General features: G+C 35.9%; 1 protein-coding gene across 3 annotated transcripts in view; it reads left to right on the top strand.

The window, feature by feature from the left end:
• Positions 1-22,062, top strand: part of DDHD1 (DDHD domain containing 1) — a 90,328-nt gene that overhangs the window by 25,343 nt on the left and 42,923 nt on the right. For 2 of the 3 annotated variants that reach the window (XM_007445965.1, XM_007445963.1), the window contains exon 2: positions 15,107-15,280. In XM_007445965.1, coding sequence (XP_007446027.1) covers positions 15,107-15,280 — 174 coding nt within the window. Of the gene's footprint in view, positions 1-15,106; positions 15,281-15,918; positions 15,940-22,062 lie in introns of all 3 variants that reach the window. The other variant, XM_007445964.1, reaches the window with a different exon arrangement.

The following is a 22,062-nucleotide window of genomic DNA, read 5'->3' as shown; positions in this document are numbered from 1 at the left end:
TCTTAACCACTGTGCCACCAGGGAAGTCCCTAGTTTTTGGTTTTCTGAGCCATAGTGTGAGGTTTTCATTTTGGAAGAGATGATGGGGGAAAAGGAGGCTAGGTAAATCAAATGGCTGAGGATTCTAGAAAGCTAGTCTTGATATAGTCAGATTTAACTGCTGCGTGTGGTTTTAGATATTGTGTGTATACAGTAATGCCATAATTTGGAATGGGATTTTATAGTTTACAGAATGCTTTCATATAAGTTATTTTATTAATCACTATTATAACTCTGCAGTGAGATAGAATATCCTCATGTTACAGATAATAAACTGAGGCTCAGAGAAGTTAAGGATGGAACTGGAATTAGAGCCCAGGCCTTCTGAATCCTTAACCAGTTCCTTTCTGCTGTATCACAGCATCCATGATGTCACAGCTTATGCCATGTGAAGTCAGATGTGAAGATTATATGCCAACAATACCTAATATCCTGGAGTATTTAGTAACCTATGTAAGAGTAACTTGCCCGTTTTTACTGCTACTTATTCCTTCAATTTGATGATTTTCTGAATATGTTCCTCATATAAGTTCCTTGTGACTTTAGTCTTAGGAACTTCTCAAATGTTTTCTCAGCTTTAGTTTTTCTTTTGATTTTGACCCAATATAGAGCTTAAATTCTGATGATGATGTTTCACTTATGGCTAGTTAACCTGCCTGAAGAGAAACTGTTTTGACAGTCTGACATTTGTTTGCCAGTTTCCTAAATTTTGTGCTACTCTTTTATAATATGAATTGTTTTCTTTCAGTACTTTTTTTTTTAAATCAGCAGGTCACATTTTATTTCATTCCACAATACTCACCTAATGTCTACTAGATAAAAGAAGGGAGTGATCACCTCTACCTCAAGTTTATAGAAAGCTTTCCAGAGAAATGTATGCTTGATTTGGATCTTAAAGAAGGGTGTTATTGGCAGAGGAAATAGCATGTTTAAAGGCCTGGAGTTATGAAGGAAGATAATGCATGCAGAGGACACAGGCTCTCTTTGGCAGGAGCATTGGAAATAAGGTAGAAAAGAGTGGAAGAGGGAAACTGGGTAGATAGATAGAGACTAGATCAGGACAGGCCATTTCATACTGAAAATTTTATCCTATGAAAATGAAACATTGGAAGGTATAAAATGGAGTAACTATTTGACCAGTTTTGCATTTTAAAATTATCATTCTGACAGCCATGTGGAAGATAAGTGGAGAGCCGGGTGGGGGGAAGGGATAAATTAGGAATTTGGGAGTAACATAGACACACTACTACATATAAAAGAGATAAACAAGGACCTACTGTGTATAGCACAGGGAACTATACTCAATATTATGTAATAACCTATATGGTAAAAGAATCTGAAAATGAATATTTGTATGTGTAAATCACTTTGCTGTACACCTGAAACTAACACAACATTTTAAGTCAACTATACTTCAATAAAAGATAATTAATTTAAAAATGTAAAAATAAAAAATAAGTGGAGAGCCAGAAAAGTGATATATCATAATCAGGGAGACTAGTTAAGGAGTTACTGCAGTACTGCAAGTGAGAAACCGTGAGGGTCTAGGGCCGGTTTCGTGGAAGGGTGGGGAGGGAATGGTTCAGGCGGTAATGAGATCAGTGGTTCAGGTGGTAATGTGAGCGATGCAGGGAGGATGGTTCAGGCGGTAAGGTGAGTGATGGGGAGCAGCAGCTGAAGCTGCGCTCACTTGCCTGCCACTCACCTCCTGCTGTGCGGCCCGGTTCCTAACAGACTGGTCCTCGGCCCAGGGGTTGGGGACCCCTGGTCTTAGGGCATCACTCTTTGAATGGTTATTGAAGGGGTAGAGGAAGATATTAAGCAAGTAGAATGTATACTATCAGTGCAATATGAGTAAAAGGAAGGGTGGTCCAGGTTATCACTGATGTTTTTAACTTGGGTGGGTTGTGGAAGAAGAACAGGTTTCCCACCCAGGTCCATCTTGAGGTGGCAGAGGGAAGTTAAATAACAGTTTATTTTGACATTGCATTTAAGGTGCCTATTGTACACCCAGGTAGAAACATTCACTAGGTATTTGGAAAAATAGGTCTGGAGCTCAGAAGAAGACAGTGCTGCAATTAAAAATGCAGAAGTCCTCATAATTTAAACTGGTGGTCTCTAAAATGCAAACTCTATATTGTGTGTTACAACAGAAATGTTTGAATACATATTTACTTTCTGTTTCATCTTTTCAAGTTTTCTCTTTTTGTATGTTTTGTAATATATAAAACATTTTAGAACAGTAATGCATATGCATGATTTATAAATAAGTACATATGTATGAGAATATGCTTAAAATATTTTTGGAGATACTAATTTAAACTGGTTGGAACTAGTGATCAGTCTGAACATTTTACATTACAATAATAACCTCGAGGACTTTTAAAAAAATACATATTTCTAGACCTTATCTCCAGAGACTGATTTATTAAGTGTGTACCAGGAAATATGAAAAGTTCATCTTTTAATTTAATTGCACAGGTAATTCTGATAATTGGCCAAGTTTGAGAATCACACATTAAAACTGGAAAATATGTATAGAAAGAGAAGATAAGGAAAAGATAGGTTTAAATGACACTTTGCTGATTCTAAAAGCTCCAACTATGTTAATTCTTATTCTTTTGATTTTAATAATCTGATAGAATGGCCGTAGTATTGAATTGATTATCTCCAATAAGCTAAAATTAACATTGAAAATTCAAAAGTCTGTTTTAATGTTATATATTCCATTTTTGGCACAGGTTTCTCTCCCATATCTATGCAAATTATATCAAACATTCAAGTACCTAGAGAGAATATGTACCTTAAGCCTGTAAAATTCTACATTACTTAGATCTTCGATCCTTCAGAATATTAACCTTGGAAGGCTAAGGGCAAAAAGGTATATGAGTTAAAGCCTACTCTCCATTTTGAAACGGAGAGATTGCTAACAACATCTAAAAACTGCCTTCTGTGAATGAAAGTATGAGAAAAGGATGAAAATGTAATGTGAATTCCTGGAAGGATCATGTAGTAAAAAGTTTTGAGGACTGTTATGGGCTGAATTGTGTCCCCCCAGAAACTTATATGTTAAAGTCCTCACTACCATCACCGCAGAATGTGATCGTATTTCTAGGTAGGACCTTTAAAGAGATGATTAAGTTAAATGCCATTAGGGTTGGCCCCAATCTAATCTGACTGCTGTCCACATAAGAGGAGGCAATTTGGACACACAAAAAGACACCAGGGATACACATGCACAGAGTAAAGACCATGTGAGGCCATAGTAAGAAGGTGGCCATCTGCAAGCCAAGGAGAGAGGCCTCAGAAGAAACAAAACCTGCTGACATTTTGATCTTGGACTTCTACCCTCCAGAACTGCAAGAAAATAAGTTTCTTTTATTTAACTACCAAGAATGTGGTATTTTGTGGGACTTCCCTGTTGGCGCAGTGGTTAAGAATCCACCTGCCAATGCAGGGGGCACAGGTTCTATCGCTGGTCTGGGAAGATCCCACATGCTGTGGAGCAACTAAGCCCATGCGCCACAACTACTGAGCCTGCGCTCTAGGGCCCGTGAGCCACAGATGCTGAGCCCACGTGCCACAACTACTGAAGCCTGCATGCCTAGAGCCCTGCTCTGCAGCAAGAGAAGCCACCGCAATGAGAAGCCCGTGCACCACAACGAAGAGTAACTCCCACTCACTGCAACTAGAGAAAGCCCACGTGCAGCAATAAAGACCCAGTGTGGCCAAAAATAAATAAATAAACAAATAAATAAAATAACATTTTAAAAAAGCCAATGTATTTCGCAAAGGCAGTAATAAGTACTATCTTTAAAAAATAATAATAATAATGTGGTATTTTGTTATGGTAGCTCTAGCAGACTAATAGAAGGACAGTAAACCACTTATTCAACTTTACAGTTACACTAATGAAGAAATAAATGTATGCATGTTTTAAAACTCTTATGGTCTTGTTTCTTGAGTCAAAAGAAACAAAAAGTATTTAAGGTATAATTATATTACCCAGAGTTTCTTACCCCTATGAAATTGATTTAAATTGGTGAGTCATAAATATTAACAGTAGCTCTTGCCTAAACATAATTTAGTATTTTTAGTGTAATTGTTACTTTCAGATGGGATCCCCGGTATGTTTTGAGGTATAGGTATTTCTTTCATAAGATAGAATTTTTTATAATTGCTAGGAACTAATGAAATTTTGCAATTATAACATTTGTAGCTAAGCTAAATGATGATTAGGATACTGACTGTTTAGTTACCTTTGTCCTACAGTATTCCTCCAGATTATAGTTCCTGTCTAGTGAATGAGCAAGTCGTCAGGTATTAGAATGGAAGGTAGCATTTTGTTATCTAGTTCCTAATTTACTACCTTTCATTCCATTTACCAATTAAACATTATTATTTTCATGCATAATGTTTTTCTTATCACCCACATTTTGAGAAAATCAGTTTGTTACTTTTAATATTGATTTTTATTATGAATTATTTCAAGTATATACAAAAGTCTAGATTATATAACCACCAGTCAGTACTCGCCCTTGTCTAGCTTTTTAAGCATTACAGATACAATCAAAATCTCCTCTGCAACTTCTTCCGTTCCCTTTTCTTCAGTCCAAAAGTAATCACTCTCTTAGATTTGCTGTTTATTCCCATATATTTTTTAGATTATTAGATTAGTATTCACATCGACATTTTTTGGTCTGTTTTAATAACTTTATAGTACCATTCTGTTGCCATTCTGTGCCTTCTGCAGTTTGCTTTCTGGTTCAGCTTAGGATTTTGAGATGTATCCATGCTGACACATGTAACTCCAGCTACTTGTTTTCTCTGTATATAATAATATTCCACTGCATGAATTTACCACAGTTTGTTTTCCTCTTTGGACACTTAGGATGTTTGCAGTTTTTTGCTATTATAAACAGTGCTGTAATAAAAAATTTTCTATACATCTCCTTGTACAAATGTGCCAGAATTGCTGTAGGGTATATACCTAGGAATGGAACTGTTTCTCTGATTACCAGTGAATCTGAGCATATTTCATATTATAGTTTTATTGACTATTTGGATTTCCTGTTCTGTGAAAATCTTGTTATATCAGAGTCCAGTCAAACAGAAACCACACAGTAATTTCAACAGAGAAAGTGTAACATGAAGAATTATTAACAGAGGAATGAAGTCACAGGATAAGGAGAACTCTATGAAACATACAGAAATAGCAAATGCAGGTAGCAGCCAGCATCCCTGGGACTGAGATAGAGCACTCAAGGAAGAGGCTATTTCCTCTCAGTGTTGAGATTCTGACCCAGAGAGTGTGACAGTAGTCACTGAGGTGCTACCCCTCTGGGACTGCTGGAAATCTGCCCTCTGGAGTGCTGAGGGGAATACTTCCACAGGAACTCACCACAGGCTGCCTGAGGGGGTGTGAAAGAAGTATTTCAAGGGGAGGTGCCTGGCAGGTGACATTCCACAGTGAAACTGCCTGCAGGGCTGTGGTCCTGGGCAAAGCTGCCCATGGGAGGGTGCCACTGCTGTTAGCACCTGGGCACTAAAAAATAAAATTCACTCCCTGCAAGAATTCAATAAGGTGAGTACACTGGAACCAGAGAGAGAAACCCCTTCCTCATCCATTATAAAGGACAATTTGGTAGAAGTAATTCAGCAAAATGTTAGCCACATAATGGTTTAAGTGGGCCTCTGTGGGGCTGATCTAGAACCCTAGCCACCATTTATAGCGTTAATCCTATGAGAAGTATATTCAGAGTACTAGATAATAAATACTAGGTATTAAGTATTTTTCTTAATCGTCCACCTGTTTTCTCTCCTCCTTGTCTCTCATATCTCCTTCCCCTTTTCTTATGTCTTCTAATTTTCTTATATCTCATCCTTTCTTATTTCTTCTTCCTCTGAATAGCAATACTCCACCATTCCTATTTTCCGTTACTCTGTGACTTCCTTCATCTTTAAGTCCTCTGTGGTCAGATGTGCTCTGTAAGTTTCTAGAGCAGTGAATTATAGGCATGCTTTGTACCCGAGTGTGTAAAGCTGTAAGGGCATAATGAAGCTGGAGGGAAAGTGTCAAGACTTTCTCTCTATACATATCATACATTGCAAAGTACAATATGGGTTGAAATAGTTCTTGAAAACAGTCCTTTAGAAATCTTATAATTGTTCCCTCTGCCTTCTGGTATAAGTCTAGCTTTTTAATACCTAAAATTCTTTTTTTTTTTTTTTTTACAATGTATGTATGTATTTATTTATTTTTGGCTGTGCCAAGTCTTAGTTGCAGCATGCGGGATCTTTGTTGCGGCATGCAGGATCTGTTTGAGTTGTGGCATGCGAGATCTTTAGTGTGGCATGCGAACTCTTAGTTGCAGCATGTGGGATCTGGTTCCCCAACCAGGGATCGAACCTGGGCCCCCAGCATTGGGAGCGTGGAGTCTTAGCCACTGGACCACCAGGAAAGTCCCAATACGTAAAATCCTTTTTCCCAGAATTCCCCTACCCACACATAAGAGATCCACTCAGGCTTTTGCTTAAATGAAGGAAGTGTTCATAGTGGAAAATGGACCTTGTAATTGTTTTCTAGTCAAGGAGAACCCACATTTTTCTTTTGATTCCAGTAAAGGCCCACCTTTTATCATGATTTGACTAAGAGTTATAATTAGGATAATAACTTGGTTATTTTCTTCCAGGCAGGTGGTAATGATAAGTACTAGTCTTTATTAAGTTTAAATTGACTTTAAATGAGTGTTTTATAAATGAAACGTAATTCTTTGTTAATCTAGTTCCAGCATATTAATTTAATCCATTAGCCCTTTGAAAAATTTGTCTCTGGTCCCTGTCTACATACTCTGTTGTATAACAGATATATCCAGATCTTTCCATTCCATAACTACAAAGTGAGGTGACATTTTAAATATAGATCTGTGCAACTCCCTATCAGCATGAGATTCTGTTGCGTATGATTTTTAAAAGCCAGAATAACAGTGGCTTTAAACACAAAAGGGTCTATTTCTCTGTACTTAGAGGAAATATGGATGTCTAGAGTTCAGGGCTATGTGACAGCTCCACTGTAATCAGGGACAGAGGCTCCTTCTGTTATTCAGCTTTCCATTCTTTGTAAGTGACTTGATCTAAGATTTTCAGGAGCTCAAGACACAGGTAGCAGAAAAGAAAGAGGGGAAGGTCAAAGAGCTGTACCACCAGTAATTTCTGCTGTATCCTATTACCCAGATTCAATCACATGACCAAACCCAGCTGCCCAAGGAGACCAGAAATAGTTCTTTTACAGAACATATTACTGCCCTGAATAAATTGGTATTCTGCTATAAGGAATAGGAGGAGGATAGATACAGGACGGGCATCTAGCAGCTTCTTCCAAAATATGTGATCTTTATTTTTGCTGAATGTATTAGGATTCTCCTGAGAACAGAGATTATAAGGAATTGGCTCATGCAGGTTTGGAGGTTGGCAAGTCCAAAATTTACAGAGATGTCCCAGTTCAAATCCAAAGGCCAGCTGGCTACTGTTAGAGCCAGGAAGCGCCAGTGTTCCTGTTCAAATCACCAAACAAGAAGAGCTTAATATTCCAGTTTGAAGGCTGTTGACAGAATTCCTTCTTATTTGAAGGAGGGTTAGCCTTTTCTTCTATTCAGGCCTTCAACTGATTGGATGAGGCCCACCAACATTATGGAGGGCAGTCTCCTTTCCTCAGTCTATGGATTTAAATGTTAATCTCATCCACAAACACCTACACATTGACATGTACACACTGCTATATTTAAAATAAATAACAAGGACCTACTGTATAGCACAGGGAACTGTGCTGAATATTTCTGTAATAACCTCAATGGGAAAAGAATTTGAAAAAAGAATAGATACATGTATATGTATAACTGAATCACTTTGCTCTATACCTGAAACCAACACAACACTGCTAATCAAATGTACTCCAATATAAAATAAAAATAAACAAATAAGTAAATAAAAACAAAAAACAAAAACACCCTCACAGAAACACCCAGAATGTTTGACCAAATATCTTGGTACCCTGTGGCTCAGTCAAGTTGATACATAAGATTAACGACTCTGCATATAAAACTAAAACATGTATATTATCGACATGCCAAACATTATAGATATTTATAATATGGAAACAGAAAGATCCTTATAGCCCCACATCCCCGAGATATCTGTTAACAATAGCTTAGTGTATTTTTCTCCACTTATTTTCAGTACATATGTATACTTTTATAAAACAGGATTATACTATTTATACATATATATGCACATGCACAAATATATATACATGTAGTATTATGATTTAATTTTTTCATTTCTATTTTAGACATTATTCCATGTCTTCTGAGCATTATCTCACTATGGATTATTATCCGTTCATTCATATTTTGATTTATTTAATGAATATTTTTAACACCTGCTGTGTGCCAAGCATCATTTACATAGTCAGTCATCTATTGGTAGAAATATAGGTCATTTCGTTTATTTGTTTTCTATTGTCAAATGAGATAAACATCTTTGTACTGTATCTTTAGGCATTTTTGCAAGAGTTCTTATAAAGTGTATTTCTAGAATTGATCTGTAAAAGATAGAAGTGTTTTTAGGTTTTTGTTTCTGTTTTTGTTTTTAATATATTTATTTTTGGCTGTGTTGGGTCTTCGTTTCTGTGCGAGGACTTTCTCTCGTTGTAGTGTTTTTAGGTTTTAAAAGGTACTGCTAGGCCAGAGTTTCTCAGCCTCTGCACAGTTGACATTTTGGGCCAGACAATTCATTGTTGCTGGGAGGGGTGATGTGGGGTGGGGGGAGCTGTCTTGTGCACTGTAGGATGTTTAGCAATATCCCTGACCTAGATGCCAGCAGCACCACCACCCCAAACCTTGATGAGTGAGGGATGAATCTGAGGGTGACTTAGGCGATAAAATGTATAGTCCTCAGTGTGTGTCCAGCTATAGTTGTAAGACACATGTAAGGAGGAGACATCTTGGGTGACTCCCAGATTTCTGTCTTGGGTGACCACCTAAATACTGTCAGCACACCTCTTGCCATGATAGGGAATACAGGTGAGGTAACAGGTTTGTGTTCTCTTTTGTTTCTTCCAGGAACCTAATGTGTTCCATGGCTACTTGTGATTCTGGTAACTATTGATCTTTCTACTAGGAGATGTTCAGTTGGCAGTTGAACGTTTGGATGTAGAGTTCAAGACAAAGCCCTGATGTAGTACTTGACCTCATACTGCTGGAATTTAAAGCTTAGGTGTAAAGCTCCCAAGACATCTATCCAGAGGATACATGCTTAGATTTATTTGGTTGGCCAAAAAGTGCCTTCAGTTTTTAAGTTAAAATAAAAGACACATTTTTAATTTTCACCAAGAAATTTATTGAAGAACATATTCACCCTTTTCTTCCACTGCCTTCTGCCATTTTTCAGGCAACTACATAAATCCATCTTCCCAAAATTTTTATCTTTTTGAGAAAAAAATGATTCCAAGCTGCCTTTTATAGTCTTCCAGGGAATTAAAATTTTTTCCATTAAGAGAACTTTTTTTAAAATTTATTTATTTTTGGCTGCATTGGGTCTTCGTTGCTGTGCCCGGGCTCCCTCTAGTTGCGGCAAGCAGGGGGCCACTGTTTGTTGTAGTGCACAGGCCTCTCACTGCGGTGGCCTCTCCCGTTGCGGAGCATGGACTCCAGGCGCGCAGACTTCAGCAGTTGTGGCACACGGGCTCAGTAGTTGTGGTGCATGGGCTAAGCCGCTCCACAGCATGTGGGATCCTCCCAGACCAGGTCTCGAACCCGTTTCTCCCGCATTGGCAGGCGGATTCCTAACCACTGCACCACTAAGGAAGCCCAAGAGAATTTTGTAAAGACTTAAATAAATGGAAATCCAGAGGTGCAATATCTCGTGAATATAGCAGGTGAATCGGAACTTCCCAACCAAGCTGTAACAGTTTTTGCCTGGTCATCAAAGAAACATGCGGTCTTGCATTATCTTGATGGAAGATTATGCGTTTTCTGTTGACTAATTCTGGATGCTTTTCGTTAAGTGCTGCTTTCATTTGGTCTAATTGGGACAGTACTTGTTGGAATTAATCGTTTGGTTTTCTGGAAGGAGCTCATAATAGAGGACTGCCTTGCAATCCTACCATATACACAACATCACCTTCTTTGGATGCAGACTGGCCTTTGGTGTGGTGGATGGTGGTTCATTTAGCTTGCCCCATGGTCTCTTCCATTCCACGTTATTGTATAGTATCCCCTTTTCATCGCCTGTCACAATTTATTTATAAAATGGAACGTTTTCATTACGTTTACGTAGAGAGTTGCATGCAGAAATACAGTCAAGAAGGTTTTTTTTTTTTGCTTAACTTACATGGAACCCACACATCAAAGTGATTAACATAACCAAGCTGGTACAAATGATTTTCAGCGCTTGATTTGGATATTTTGAGTATGTCAGCTATCTCCCGCGTGGTATAACGTTGATTGTTCTCAATTAATGTCTCGATTTGATCGCTATCAACTTAAACTGAGCTACCTGAACGTGAAGCATCGTCCATAGAGAAATCTCCAGCACGGAACTTCTCAAACCACTTTTGACACATTCGATCAGTCACAGCACCTTCTCCATAGGTTGCACAAATCTTTTTTTGCATTTCAGTTGCGTTTTTACCTTTCTTGCAATAATAAAGCATAATATGCTGAAAATGTTGCTTTCTTCAGTCTTCAATATTAAAATAGCTACACAAAAATTCACCAGTTTTGATAAGTTTTTTTAAATGCACGCTGATATGACAGCTGTCACATACAATCTAACAAAATTGTTTTGAATGAAGTTAAAGACTAAGTGCTACTAGAACCATCTTATGAAAAAAACTGAATGAACTTTTTGGCCAACCCAATATTAGGCTCAAGAGAAGAAAGGATTTGAGAGTGTAGATGTGTGCTAAAACTTGTTTAACTCTTTTTAACTTTGCTTTTTACTTCCATGGTTTTTATGGGGAGGCATGCTTGCCTCTGGTTTGTAAGTCTCATAATAGCCTGGCAATGTAAAATTTCCCAAATTATTTATTTAAAAATTACAAACACAACTAACTAGCCTGTATTTCTTGGGGAGAGAGAGGGATCTTTTCCTGTTTGAGAATGTAGGTTGCATTGTGTGGTAGAAAGAGTTTGAGTGAACTTTGGAGTCAACTTTGGTTGGAATCTTGGTTCTCATAATACTTGTTTGCCTCTAGGCAAATTATTTAGTTTCACTAAGAGTCATTTTACTCATTTGTAAAACTGGGGAAGTCATAGCTATCTTTAAGATTACTGTTAAGATTAAATGAGATGAGTTTTTGGATGTGGAGGATAATGGCAGCTGTCCAAATCTAAATCTCTCCACACGTTCTCGCCAAAAACCACATACACATAAACCATGCATAGCTGACACCTTTAGCATTACTACGAGAGAGACAATACCACAAATTTTAAATTACTTGTAAGTAAAGAAACAGCAAATTACAGTAGTTCTTGTTACTGCTATAAACCTCTGAACCTGGAGACTGGGGCAGGGAGAGGCTTAAGAGACAGTGAAAACAGAGAGGAGATTAGAGGTTAAAATGAAGCACAAAAGCACCCTCAGAAAGAAAATGTCCTCCACACAACTGGCAAAATACGAACACAGGCTTGGGACTTGGTAATTCATAGCACTAACTGTAGGGAGGGTGTGTGAAAGTGAGAGGGACCAGAAGTAGTAACATCAGAGAAATGTTGCTGGTGGGAGAGGAGAAAGAGAAAAGATACTGCCCCTTGGAGCCATGGCAATAAGAGGAAAGAAGAAGTAAGGAGAAAATGAAGGGTCCTGGAGAAATGAAAGAAGAACAAGGCACACCAATCCAGTCTTCACTCACCACTACCACCACTGCCACCACCATAACATCCATCCATTAAAGGAGCTGCTCTTAATAATCTGCAGCAGCAGACACTCTGGAACTAAGGAGTCCATCCATAAAATGCTCATGAACAGAAATAAATCAAATGCCATACAAAGCTACTCTAAGAGGAATACAGAAAATGTGAGATCAGTACATTTCCACTGATTATAGTTCTTCCCCCAAAAGCAAACACAAAACAAAGAGAAACTGTATTGTAACACTCCAACCAAATATTCTCAAACAAACTTAGGGACATACTAATAGGGGCACTGATGAAAGGAATGTTGATGTAAGGGGCACTGATGAAAGGAAGGAAAACAACCAAAAGAATGAAAATGAGATGCAGAAAGAAGTAACAAGCTTCAGAGAGAAAGTGGTTGAAATGCAATACAGGCAAAGGAAGACCCAACATACTTATAATTGGAGTCTCTGAAGAAGAAATCAGTGGAACAGAACTAATCCAAGGAAACTTTTCAGAAATAAGAGGAAAACTGAAATCTACAAGTTAAAAGGACCCACCTTGGCAAATTGATTCAGAGCAATGAACTCTGAGTCATAACCTGTTAGAATTTAAAGACTAGTAAAACTGTTAATAATTTTAAAGGCAAATTTTTTTCTGGACCTCCTGGTGGGGGAAAAAAAATTCACATTACTAATAAAAAAAATTAGGCTTACATCAGACTTCTCTAGAATGATATACAAAGGAAGGCTACAGTAGAACATTTTTTTAAAACTTAAGGAAACAAAGTTCAAGGTAGCCAACCTGTCCTTCAAGTATCAAGGCTATAGATAAGCAGCTTTGAACATGAAAGAATTTAGGAAATCTTTAGTGAGAATTTAATATATTGTAGATCCAAGACTAAAACAGTGGTGGGAACATGGGTGTAATTGTTATATGTAAATGGGTAGAGAGAGAAAGGGAAAAATAGAATAAGATCATTCTCTATTATATAAGTAATAAGTGGGAATTTTGGATACCACTTAAAATGGACAGACCAGGTAATAAAAGTTTAAATAAACAAAAAAGAGACTTAGGACACTGTAAAATACATTCATACTCACACATGCGTGTGTGAAGGTAACCCCTAGAGCCCAAAATGCAAATATTCCTAAATACCAAAAGAATTTTTTTGAAAAGCAAAATCATCAACTAGAGAGAGTAAGTAAAATCATCAACTAGAGAGAGTAAGAATAATAAAAAATAGTAATTATAGAAAAAGAGAGTTCAAACATATCAGTTATATCAATAAGCATAAATGAGCTTAACTCACCTATTAAAAGATTTTAAATGGCTTCATAAAGCAAAACCCAATTCTGTGCTGTATACAAGAGACACATCTAAAACAGAAAAGGGTTAAAAATAAAGGGATGTACAAAAACATCACAGGCAAATGGAAGCAATAAGAAAGCAGGGGTTGTAATCTTTTTTTTGCCGTATGCGGGCCTCTCACTGTTGTGGCCTCTCCCGTTGCGGAGCACAGGCTCCGGATGTGCAGGCTCAGCGGCCATGGCTCACGGGCGCAGCCGCTCTGCGGCATGTGGGATCTTCCCGGACCGGGGCACGAACCCATGTCCCCTGTATCGGCAGGCGGACTCTCAACCACTGCGCCACCAGGGAAACTCAGGGGGTTTGTAATCTTGATAGACAAAGTAGAATCTAGCACACACGCAAAACATCATCAAACACACAGAGTGTACTTTATAATGTTAAAACCCAAAATTCTCAACGAATTTATATTTTTGAGTATCTGTCTGCCAAATAATACAGCAAACATCTGACTATAGCAGTATTGCTATAGCAGAATAAAGGATAGCGCAAGAAGAATTAGAAACACATAATAGGAGATTTTGAATACATCACAGTAGAAGTCTGGTACAAGATGTTTCAGGATCATCTAGTAAATTTTCTGTTTCAAACCAGGAATTGGCCGTTTCTTTAAGGAAATGATATTTAGAGATCACGATCTTTATATCAGGAGTGCTCACTTATACGGGGTTGGTCTTTATTTCTAGGCCTTTTTGGCACACAGAGCTTAGGATAATTTTTTTTTAATAGAAAATATACATCTTTATTTCATGCGGACATTTCTAATTGAAATTTAAAATACAGATTTATTTCTTTGATTTTTATATTTGTATCTCTTTTTACCTGTGCTAAAAATCTTGGTTTCTTATATTAATTTATTCTAATGAATAAAATTAATATAGTCATCTTAATCTACAGTTTCAAATTAACAATACCAATATTATTACAGTTATAACAGCGTAGCTACTGCAAAAGGTTTAAGATATGTTTGCAGTTCTTTTTGTACATAGGGTATATCCTAATACGTATATACAAATTACTGTGTTTTGAATCCTCATGAAATAACTTCTCTATATGTGGTTAAACCACCAACTCTGTATAGTAAGGTTCATTTTTTTTTTTTATTTTGCTTTTTAGTTTTAGGGTTTTGTTGTTTCAATTTTATTTTTGCTTTATAGGTTTTTTAAAAAATTATTTTAAAGGATTCAAGATAACTTAGCTAACAGTTGTGGTTTATAAATAGCAACTAAAAGTCTTAGGCTTATGGGACACTGTTTAATCAAAGAAATGTTCAGTTTTCCAAAGAAATGTTTTCTCAATTTTTTTCTGAAATAGATGAGGAATTTACTGTAATTAAAAGTTTCACTTATTCCCGTATACGCGCTGGGAGCCCTTGACCTCCAAGGCAGCCCTAAAAAATGTACCACGCTATGACAATACACATTATTTCTAAACTACTTGTGGAAATTTATCTCAGTATTTTCTAAGACATTGGAACTATCACTGGAGTCTTGCATGAAGTTTGTCAACCCCTTAGCCTACTAATTTTGGTTACTTGGGGCCTCAGTTACATAGGTAACGCTCCTCTCCCTTTCTAATGCCAAAGTACCTTTTACGTGTACTATTTAATACAAGTAAAATTATATGTTGTAAGCAAAATTATATACTGTGGCTTGATGTCTGAAATTTAAAACTTTAAATGATTCTGTTGGATCACGAAAGTCTGTTTTTGCCACAGCAGTAGTAAAATATAAAATTGTAGTTACTATTTCACTTCCTGAGAGGTTGGATCCTAAAATGTATAATTCTGTGATTTTCCTTTTCAGAGTCCGATAAAATACCAGTAATGCGTGGACAGTGGTTTATTGATGGTACTTGGCAGCCGCTAGAAGAAGAAGAAAGTAATTTAATTGAGCAAGAACATCTTACCTGTTTTAGAGGTCAGCAGATGCAGGAAAGTTTTGATATTGAAGTGTCAAAACCCATAGATGGAAAAGATGGTAAGACCAGTTAATATATTTAATATGTTTTGTAAACCAAGTAAGTTGTTGATAAAGTTTAGAGTGGTTCCTAAGTTTAAAATAGTAATTCAGAAGTGTTAGAATTTATACAATTTGATTATTTCAAACATTTGATTATTATTTTAGAATTTAAAACTGCTGTAAATTTCTGAACTATTTCCATTTTTATTTTACTTAATATGTGTTTTCACTGACATGACACATGATTTACTATAAATGTACAAATTGTTATAATGTGCTCTCTGAATTAGTCCTTTTGAGTAGCTTTTTAGTCATCAAAGAAAATTGAACCTATAAAAAATCCCTTGTCATTATATCAAAAGAGCAGTTTTGCTAATATTTTAAGGTTGGTTCTTTTCCTGAAGTTTAAAAAACTTTAATTTCTTTTGTATAAGTCCCTTTTAGGTGTCTCCATATTGATAACTGTATCAACTTTTAATCTGAAACAATATACTCCTTATATTTCCTTATTTGGCATTTGGATACTTTTTCTTTCAATAGTTTAAAATACTTATATACTAGCCAAGATTGCCATGTTTCATTATGTGTCTGATCTTGAGTAAAATTCAAAATGTGTGGTAAAGTTAAAAATACTTCTGTTGTTCCATTTACTGCAGGCAGTGGGATCAGCTATTCCGGTGAGTATAACAGTACAGGTAGATTAGAATTTGTGGATTTCTCTAATTTTTTTTTTTTCCTAAAAGTGTTTCTTCATCCATGCTTGCCTTTATTTGGGAAGTTTCTTGGCAAGCCCTACTTAATCTAGTGAATTAAACTATGAATTAAGTGATTTGTTTCCTTCTCCTTGTAAAACATCTAGAAAGCAGAAAAACTCAATATTGATCAAGTAATTCACAGAATGCAGCTTGGAAAAAATGAATTATGTAGTTGGGAGCAATTGATTATATAACATAATTAATTACAAAACAATAAGCTTTAAATTGGCTTTTTTCCCCCTTATTGTTAATAACATTCCAAGTCTTTTCTCTCTCCTATTCCTTACTCTTTTATCTCTCTCTGAACACACACACACACACACACACACAACACACACACGCAGGGAAACTATACTTTAGCTTATACCAAGTAAAAATATCTTTGTACCTTTAAAAGTCTGCATAATTGAGGAAAATGTTGGCTTCTAAATAAATTGGTAATTAGATCTAAGAAATGTCTATTATGTGCCAGATACCATATTCTAGGAATTTTAAATATTTCATTTTGCTAATCCCTAGAGTCAACTATGTTCTTATTTCACTGTGAAATTCAAGCTCAAGGTTCTTACATATCAATATATAAAGAGCAGTTCAGTATCTGTAAAGCAGAGCTGTATCTATATTCCTGCAGATTGCCATAAAGACAATACTCTGGTTAAAGCACAGATAGCAAATTTTGTATATCTCTGATTTTTTATTAGTGACTGAAATATTTTGGAACCTCTCATCACGACTATCAAAATAATCACAAAAGCCTACTTCATAGTATTTGAAAGACAACTCTTTTCAAAATTTCATTCCTATTGGGAAAGGCTGAGTTCTGGATTTTTTCCTTTCTATTAATTCTCCTTAAGTCTTGCCTCAAAAATGGCAGTTCACCTTAACAAACCCAGTTTATCCACCCAAATTCTTTACTATTAATGCATGGAAAAAAACCAAGAGCTTGGAGGAGGAAAAGGATGAGTATGAAAAATAAAAATATAAGTATATTGTCCCCTTTCTCATACTGTGTTCAAAGCATTTCTTTTCCACTTGCTAATTCTCCCTGTGGAAGTTAGTCATCAGCTCTGTTTCATCTCTAGATCCCATCTACTTGGAATCTGAAATGTTAAATGGAGCAGCATACTTCAGATTTCTTCAAAGTGCCCTAATTTTATGATACAGTCACTTAAATAAGTCTGATAAAAGAACATAGTTTGTATGAGTATATTTTTCAGTATATCTTTGAGTCTGTGTCAATTCTTGAGTATCAGTCTAGGATATTACATATAGTAGTATTTTTTGCTAGCTTTAAAGATACACATTGAGTGGTAAAATTCTAATTAGTAATAACAGAAAATTGTTAACCTGTTAGAACACTTTTGTATTGTAATCTTTCAAAATGATGATCTTTTGAGGTTCATTGGAAGAAAAATTGATTTTTTAAATATACTGTGACATAAAACATCAGCATGTTTTGTTATCAACAAAGGTTATAAATTCAATTCAGTATACATACTGTTGTCATGAATTTCCAGCCATTTTATTTATTATTTAGTATTATGTAAAGCATACATTCATGTGTTAAAATGTGACTTTTGACTTTGAAGATTATGGGAAATTCTGTAGTACATTTGAAAATTATCACTGGTCTTAATGAAAGAACATCTGCTGCCCAAAAAGCTACTGTTGTTGGAAAAATAACTCAAATGTATAATACAAAGATAAAAAGTATTATAATTTTTTGATTATTTTGCTTCTTACCTCCAAGCTTCTGAAGTTTCATATTTTATTAATCTGAGGGGGGAAAATAGCTTTTCCACCTAAATTTTCTCATGTACATAGGATAAAGCCTTGACTCTTCATATTGTTAGAAGATTTTGAATATTCCTTGTGCAGATTGTACTGTGCCAGTTACTTTTGTGAAAGAAACAGACAGGGTTTTGGCTCTCAGGGAGTTTTAAACCTTTGGGGATGACAAAGCCTGCAGAAGAGAGTTACAAAGAGTAAGTACAAGGTAACAAAGTAGACAGTGCATGTTAAACATACTGAAAAGGGGTGTACAATAGAGTATTTATTGTACAATAAATTGTACAATATTTTTTGTACAATTGTACAAAATTGTACAAATTGTACAATACAATTATTGTATTGTAGAGTATACAATAGAGTACGATCCCGTATTTAATAATTTAAAATAATTTTAAAGTACTATATTCAAGAACTCTTTTTAAGTGCTCTGGGGAATTCCTAAGAAACTTAACAGAGTTCTTGCCTTGAAGGACATAAAATACTAATGAAATAAAATAAAATACTAAAGAAATAAAATGCTAATTCCTTTTTCTTCTGCCCTTATCTATGTCTTGGTTAGGGTAGTTATTGCCACAAATACACTGAATATATTTATTATTCTCTCCTTATTAATTATCCTACTAATCTCAAAGTAAGCATTGAATTAAAAAGATCTATTGGGGCTTCCTTGGTGGCACAGTGGTTGGGAATCCACGTGCCAATGCAGGGGACACGGGTTTGAGCCCTGGTCCGGGATGATCCCACATGCCGCGGAGCGGATAAGCCTGTGTGCCACAACTACTGAGCCTGTGCTCTAGAGCCCGTGAGCCACAACTACTGAAGCCAGCGCACCTAGAGCCCGTGCTCTACAGCAAGAGAAGCCACCGCAATGAGAAGCCCGCGCGCTGCAATGAAGAGTAGCCCCCTCTCACCGGAACTAGAGAAAGCCGCGTGCAGCAATGAAGACCCAACATAGCCATAAATGAATGAAGGAATGAATGGTCAATTGAAGTTTAGCATAACTTTTTTATCATTCAAAGAAAGATAAACCCCCAAAGTATAATCATATTTTGTGATTTAGATTTCATTTTCTCTGAGAATTAAAATTAAAAATGATTCTCTTCCCACCCCACCTCCTAGGCTAGGAAATGTTTATCTAGCAGCCTAACAAATGAAAGCTAGAAGTTCACTGGGGATGAATCATACAAATAAAACCAGGCCTTCAAATAAGTAATTTTGTAAATACTTAAAAGTACTAAAGTAGTATTTCCCTCATTTTATAATTCATCTATGCAAGCAGTAATCAGTAAAAATAATGGTTGAACTAAATGGGTAGTTCTACACCTGCTCTGGTCAAAAAATGCATAACCTCAATCCAGTTATGAGAAAACATCAGACAAACTCAAATTGAGGGACATTCTACAAAGTAACTTAGCAGTATTGTTCAGAAGTGTCAAGGTCATATTTAACTAGGTGGGGGGAATCCTTTCACAATGTATGTCAAATCAACACAGTATACACTTTCAATGTCTTATAATATTGTCAATTGTACCTCAGTAAAGCTGAAAAAAATTTTTTAAGTGTCAAGATTATGAAAGACAAGGAAAGACTGAGGAATTTGTCGTAGTTTAGGGGAAACTAAGGAAACATAACAACAAAATACAACATGGTACCCTGGATTGTATCCTAGGACAGAAAAGGACATTAATAGAAAAACTGGAGAAATCGGAATAAAGTCAATATTTTAGTTGATAGTATTATACCAATGTTAATTTCTTAGTTTTGATAATTGTACTATAGTTATGCTAACATTAAGAGAAGCTGGGTGAAAGATATTATGGTAACTTTGTACTATTTTTGCAACTTTTCTGTAGGTTGAAAATTATTCCACAATAAAAAGGTGTTTTGTTTTTTCTTAAGGCCAGTAGAGAAATTAAAATAGTAAAAAATATTTAATTAATCCAAAAGAAACAACAAAAGGAGAAACAAGAAACACAGAACAAAGAAAATATATGGGAAATGGTAGACCTAAATTCACCCATATCAAAACTATAGTAAATATAAGTGAACTAACACTTAAATTAAAAAACGGAGATCGACAGATTTGCTAGGAATGTAAGATCCAACTGTATGCTGTATAGTAGAGTCACATTCAATATAAAATCACAGGTAGGCTGAAAGTAAAAGAAAAAAAATGGACTTTTTACTGTTCAAGCTAATTTGGGGTGCTATGACAGCACAAGTGTTGGTGGATCTCTAAGGATTTACAGCATTTAACAATTTGGCATGTAGTGTATATGCCTATCCTACTGCTGGATAAGGATATCCCAAACTGTGAATATATCATTTCAAAAGTCTAAAAGGGGGAGGGCCGGGGTGGGGAGAGGGAAGGAGTATTAACCCTTTCTAATCGGCTTTTCTTTTCCTTTCTCTTTGGTGACTAAGAGGACTCTCACCTTCTAGCTTTTAGTTATCAATTTTTATAAATATATTTAATTTAATTTCTCTGAGATCCAAGAAGATTGACAGAAGTTTTCTCATTATAGTTGGTAGGTTTGAGATGTGCAAGCCTACTTCCCTTGCGGTTGAGATTATCTAGGTTGCCAGCTTTTATAGAGGGAAAAGTTATAGAGTTATTCTATTCTAGGGAGTAGTATATCATCAGCAACCCCCCCCCTTTTTTTTTTTTTTTTCGCGGTACGCGGGCCTCTCACTGTTGTGGCCTCTCCCGTTGCGGAGCACAGGCTCCGGACGCGCAGGCTCAGCGGCCATGGCTCACGGGCCCAGCCGCTCCGAGGCATGTGGGATCCTCCAGGACCGGGGCACAAACCCGTGTCCCCTGCATCGGCAGGTGGGCTTTCAACCACTGTGCCACCAGGGAAGCCCAGCAACCCCCTTTTTTGATACTCTGCTTTCAGAATTATATAATGAAGAACATTTCTTTAAGAGATGAATTATAGTACAGAAATTTATTGAAAACACTGTATTTTAGTACTTAAAATCTTTTTCATTGCTTTGTAAGACTTTAATACATAAATGAAAAGTTTTATTAAATGTTAGCATTTAGTTAGCATTTTAGTTGCATTTTGTGTTTATGCATACTTTTGCTAACACTATATAAGAATTCTTAACTAAAACTTTATTTTAGTGATCCTTGTTGGAATGATAGTAAACCTTTTTGTCTCTAGTGTACTTATGGTGGTACTTATCCTTTGCTTTGGGCTGAAAAAAAGTTAAGTGCTAGAGGATGTGCTAGAGGATGTGCTGGAAAAAGTTAAGTGCTAGAGGATGTTGTAACAAAGCAAATGATTTTCAAGTGAAAATAAGAATTAAATATGAGAAGAAGGTAAAGAAGCATGTCTATCCAATTTTGTGAAAAATTTTAAAATATGTTTCTGTGATTTTAGTATATTGGGGTGTTTGGCTTTATGTTAATCCTTAAATTAGTATTCCTTTAGGGGAAAAAAAGCCTTTCATTTTTGTATCTTGACTAACTTTTAGAAAGTGTTTATGTAATTTTAAGTGTGATCAGGTGGTCCATGTGTTTCCCACTAGTTCTTTTTTAGTAAATGAATTGTTTCATGTTAGTTTTACTAGTAGAACTATAAAATCTAGGTTTTGTTTGAGCAGTACAGTCTCAAGTTTATGCCAAATTTGATCTACTTGGTTATGTTAGCTTTTTCCTAAGGATTTTTTGTGTGTGAAAACGTTTCTTGCAAGTGGTACATCTACTCCTCAGTAACTGACCAGAAGGCACATGAAAGAAGAAACATGTTCAGTGAAGAAAATTACTTTGGTTGTCATTTTCCACCCCTCTATGACAATGGGATGTTTTCATAATCCTGATTTTACAACCCAGTTTTTAATTCTTGTCTATACTTTTTTATAGTCATCTAATTACATACAGTTAAAGTTATTAAGTGCCTCATAAGCATTTCTCAATTACCTTTATCACATATATCTTTAAATATACCTTATCTGTATATAGCAGCAGGTTTCTTTTTTAACTTCTAGTACTATACAACGGGAATTAAGTATTTTTGTATTTGAGCAGTATTTAACCTTTGAATGTCACATTAATGTAGAAGGGAGTGAGGATGAAAATCAAAATGTATTAGAATATAAATTTAAGCTAAATCATAAAGATTCTGTGATTAACTGAACGGTAAAGAAAATGATTTTAAGATTCAATTCTAAGTGGATTTTAAAATAAATGCTTATTTAAAATGTCAAGAAATTTATTGATATATAACTAGCAATATTTGACAGGGAAAG

Source organism: Lipotes vexillifer, unplaced genomic scaffold (assembly GCF_000442215.2).
Source record: "Lipotes vexillifer unplaced genomic scaffold, Lipotes_vexillifer_v1.1 scaffold43, whole genome shotgun sequence".
In the NCBI taxonomy this organism is placed as follows: Eukaryota; Metazoa; Chordata; class Mammalia; order Artiodactyla; family Lipotidae; genus Lipotes; species Lipotes vexillifer.
This window is presented reverse-complemented; position numbering and strand designations above follow the sequence as displayed.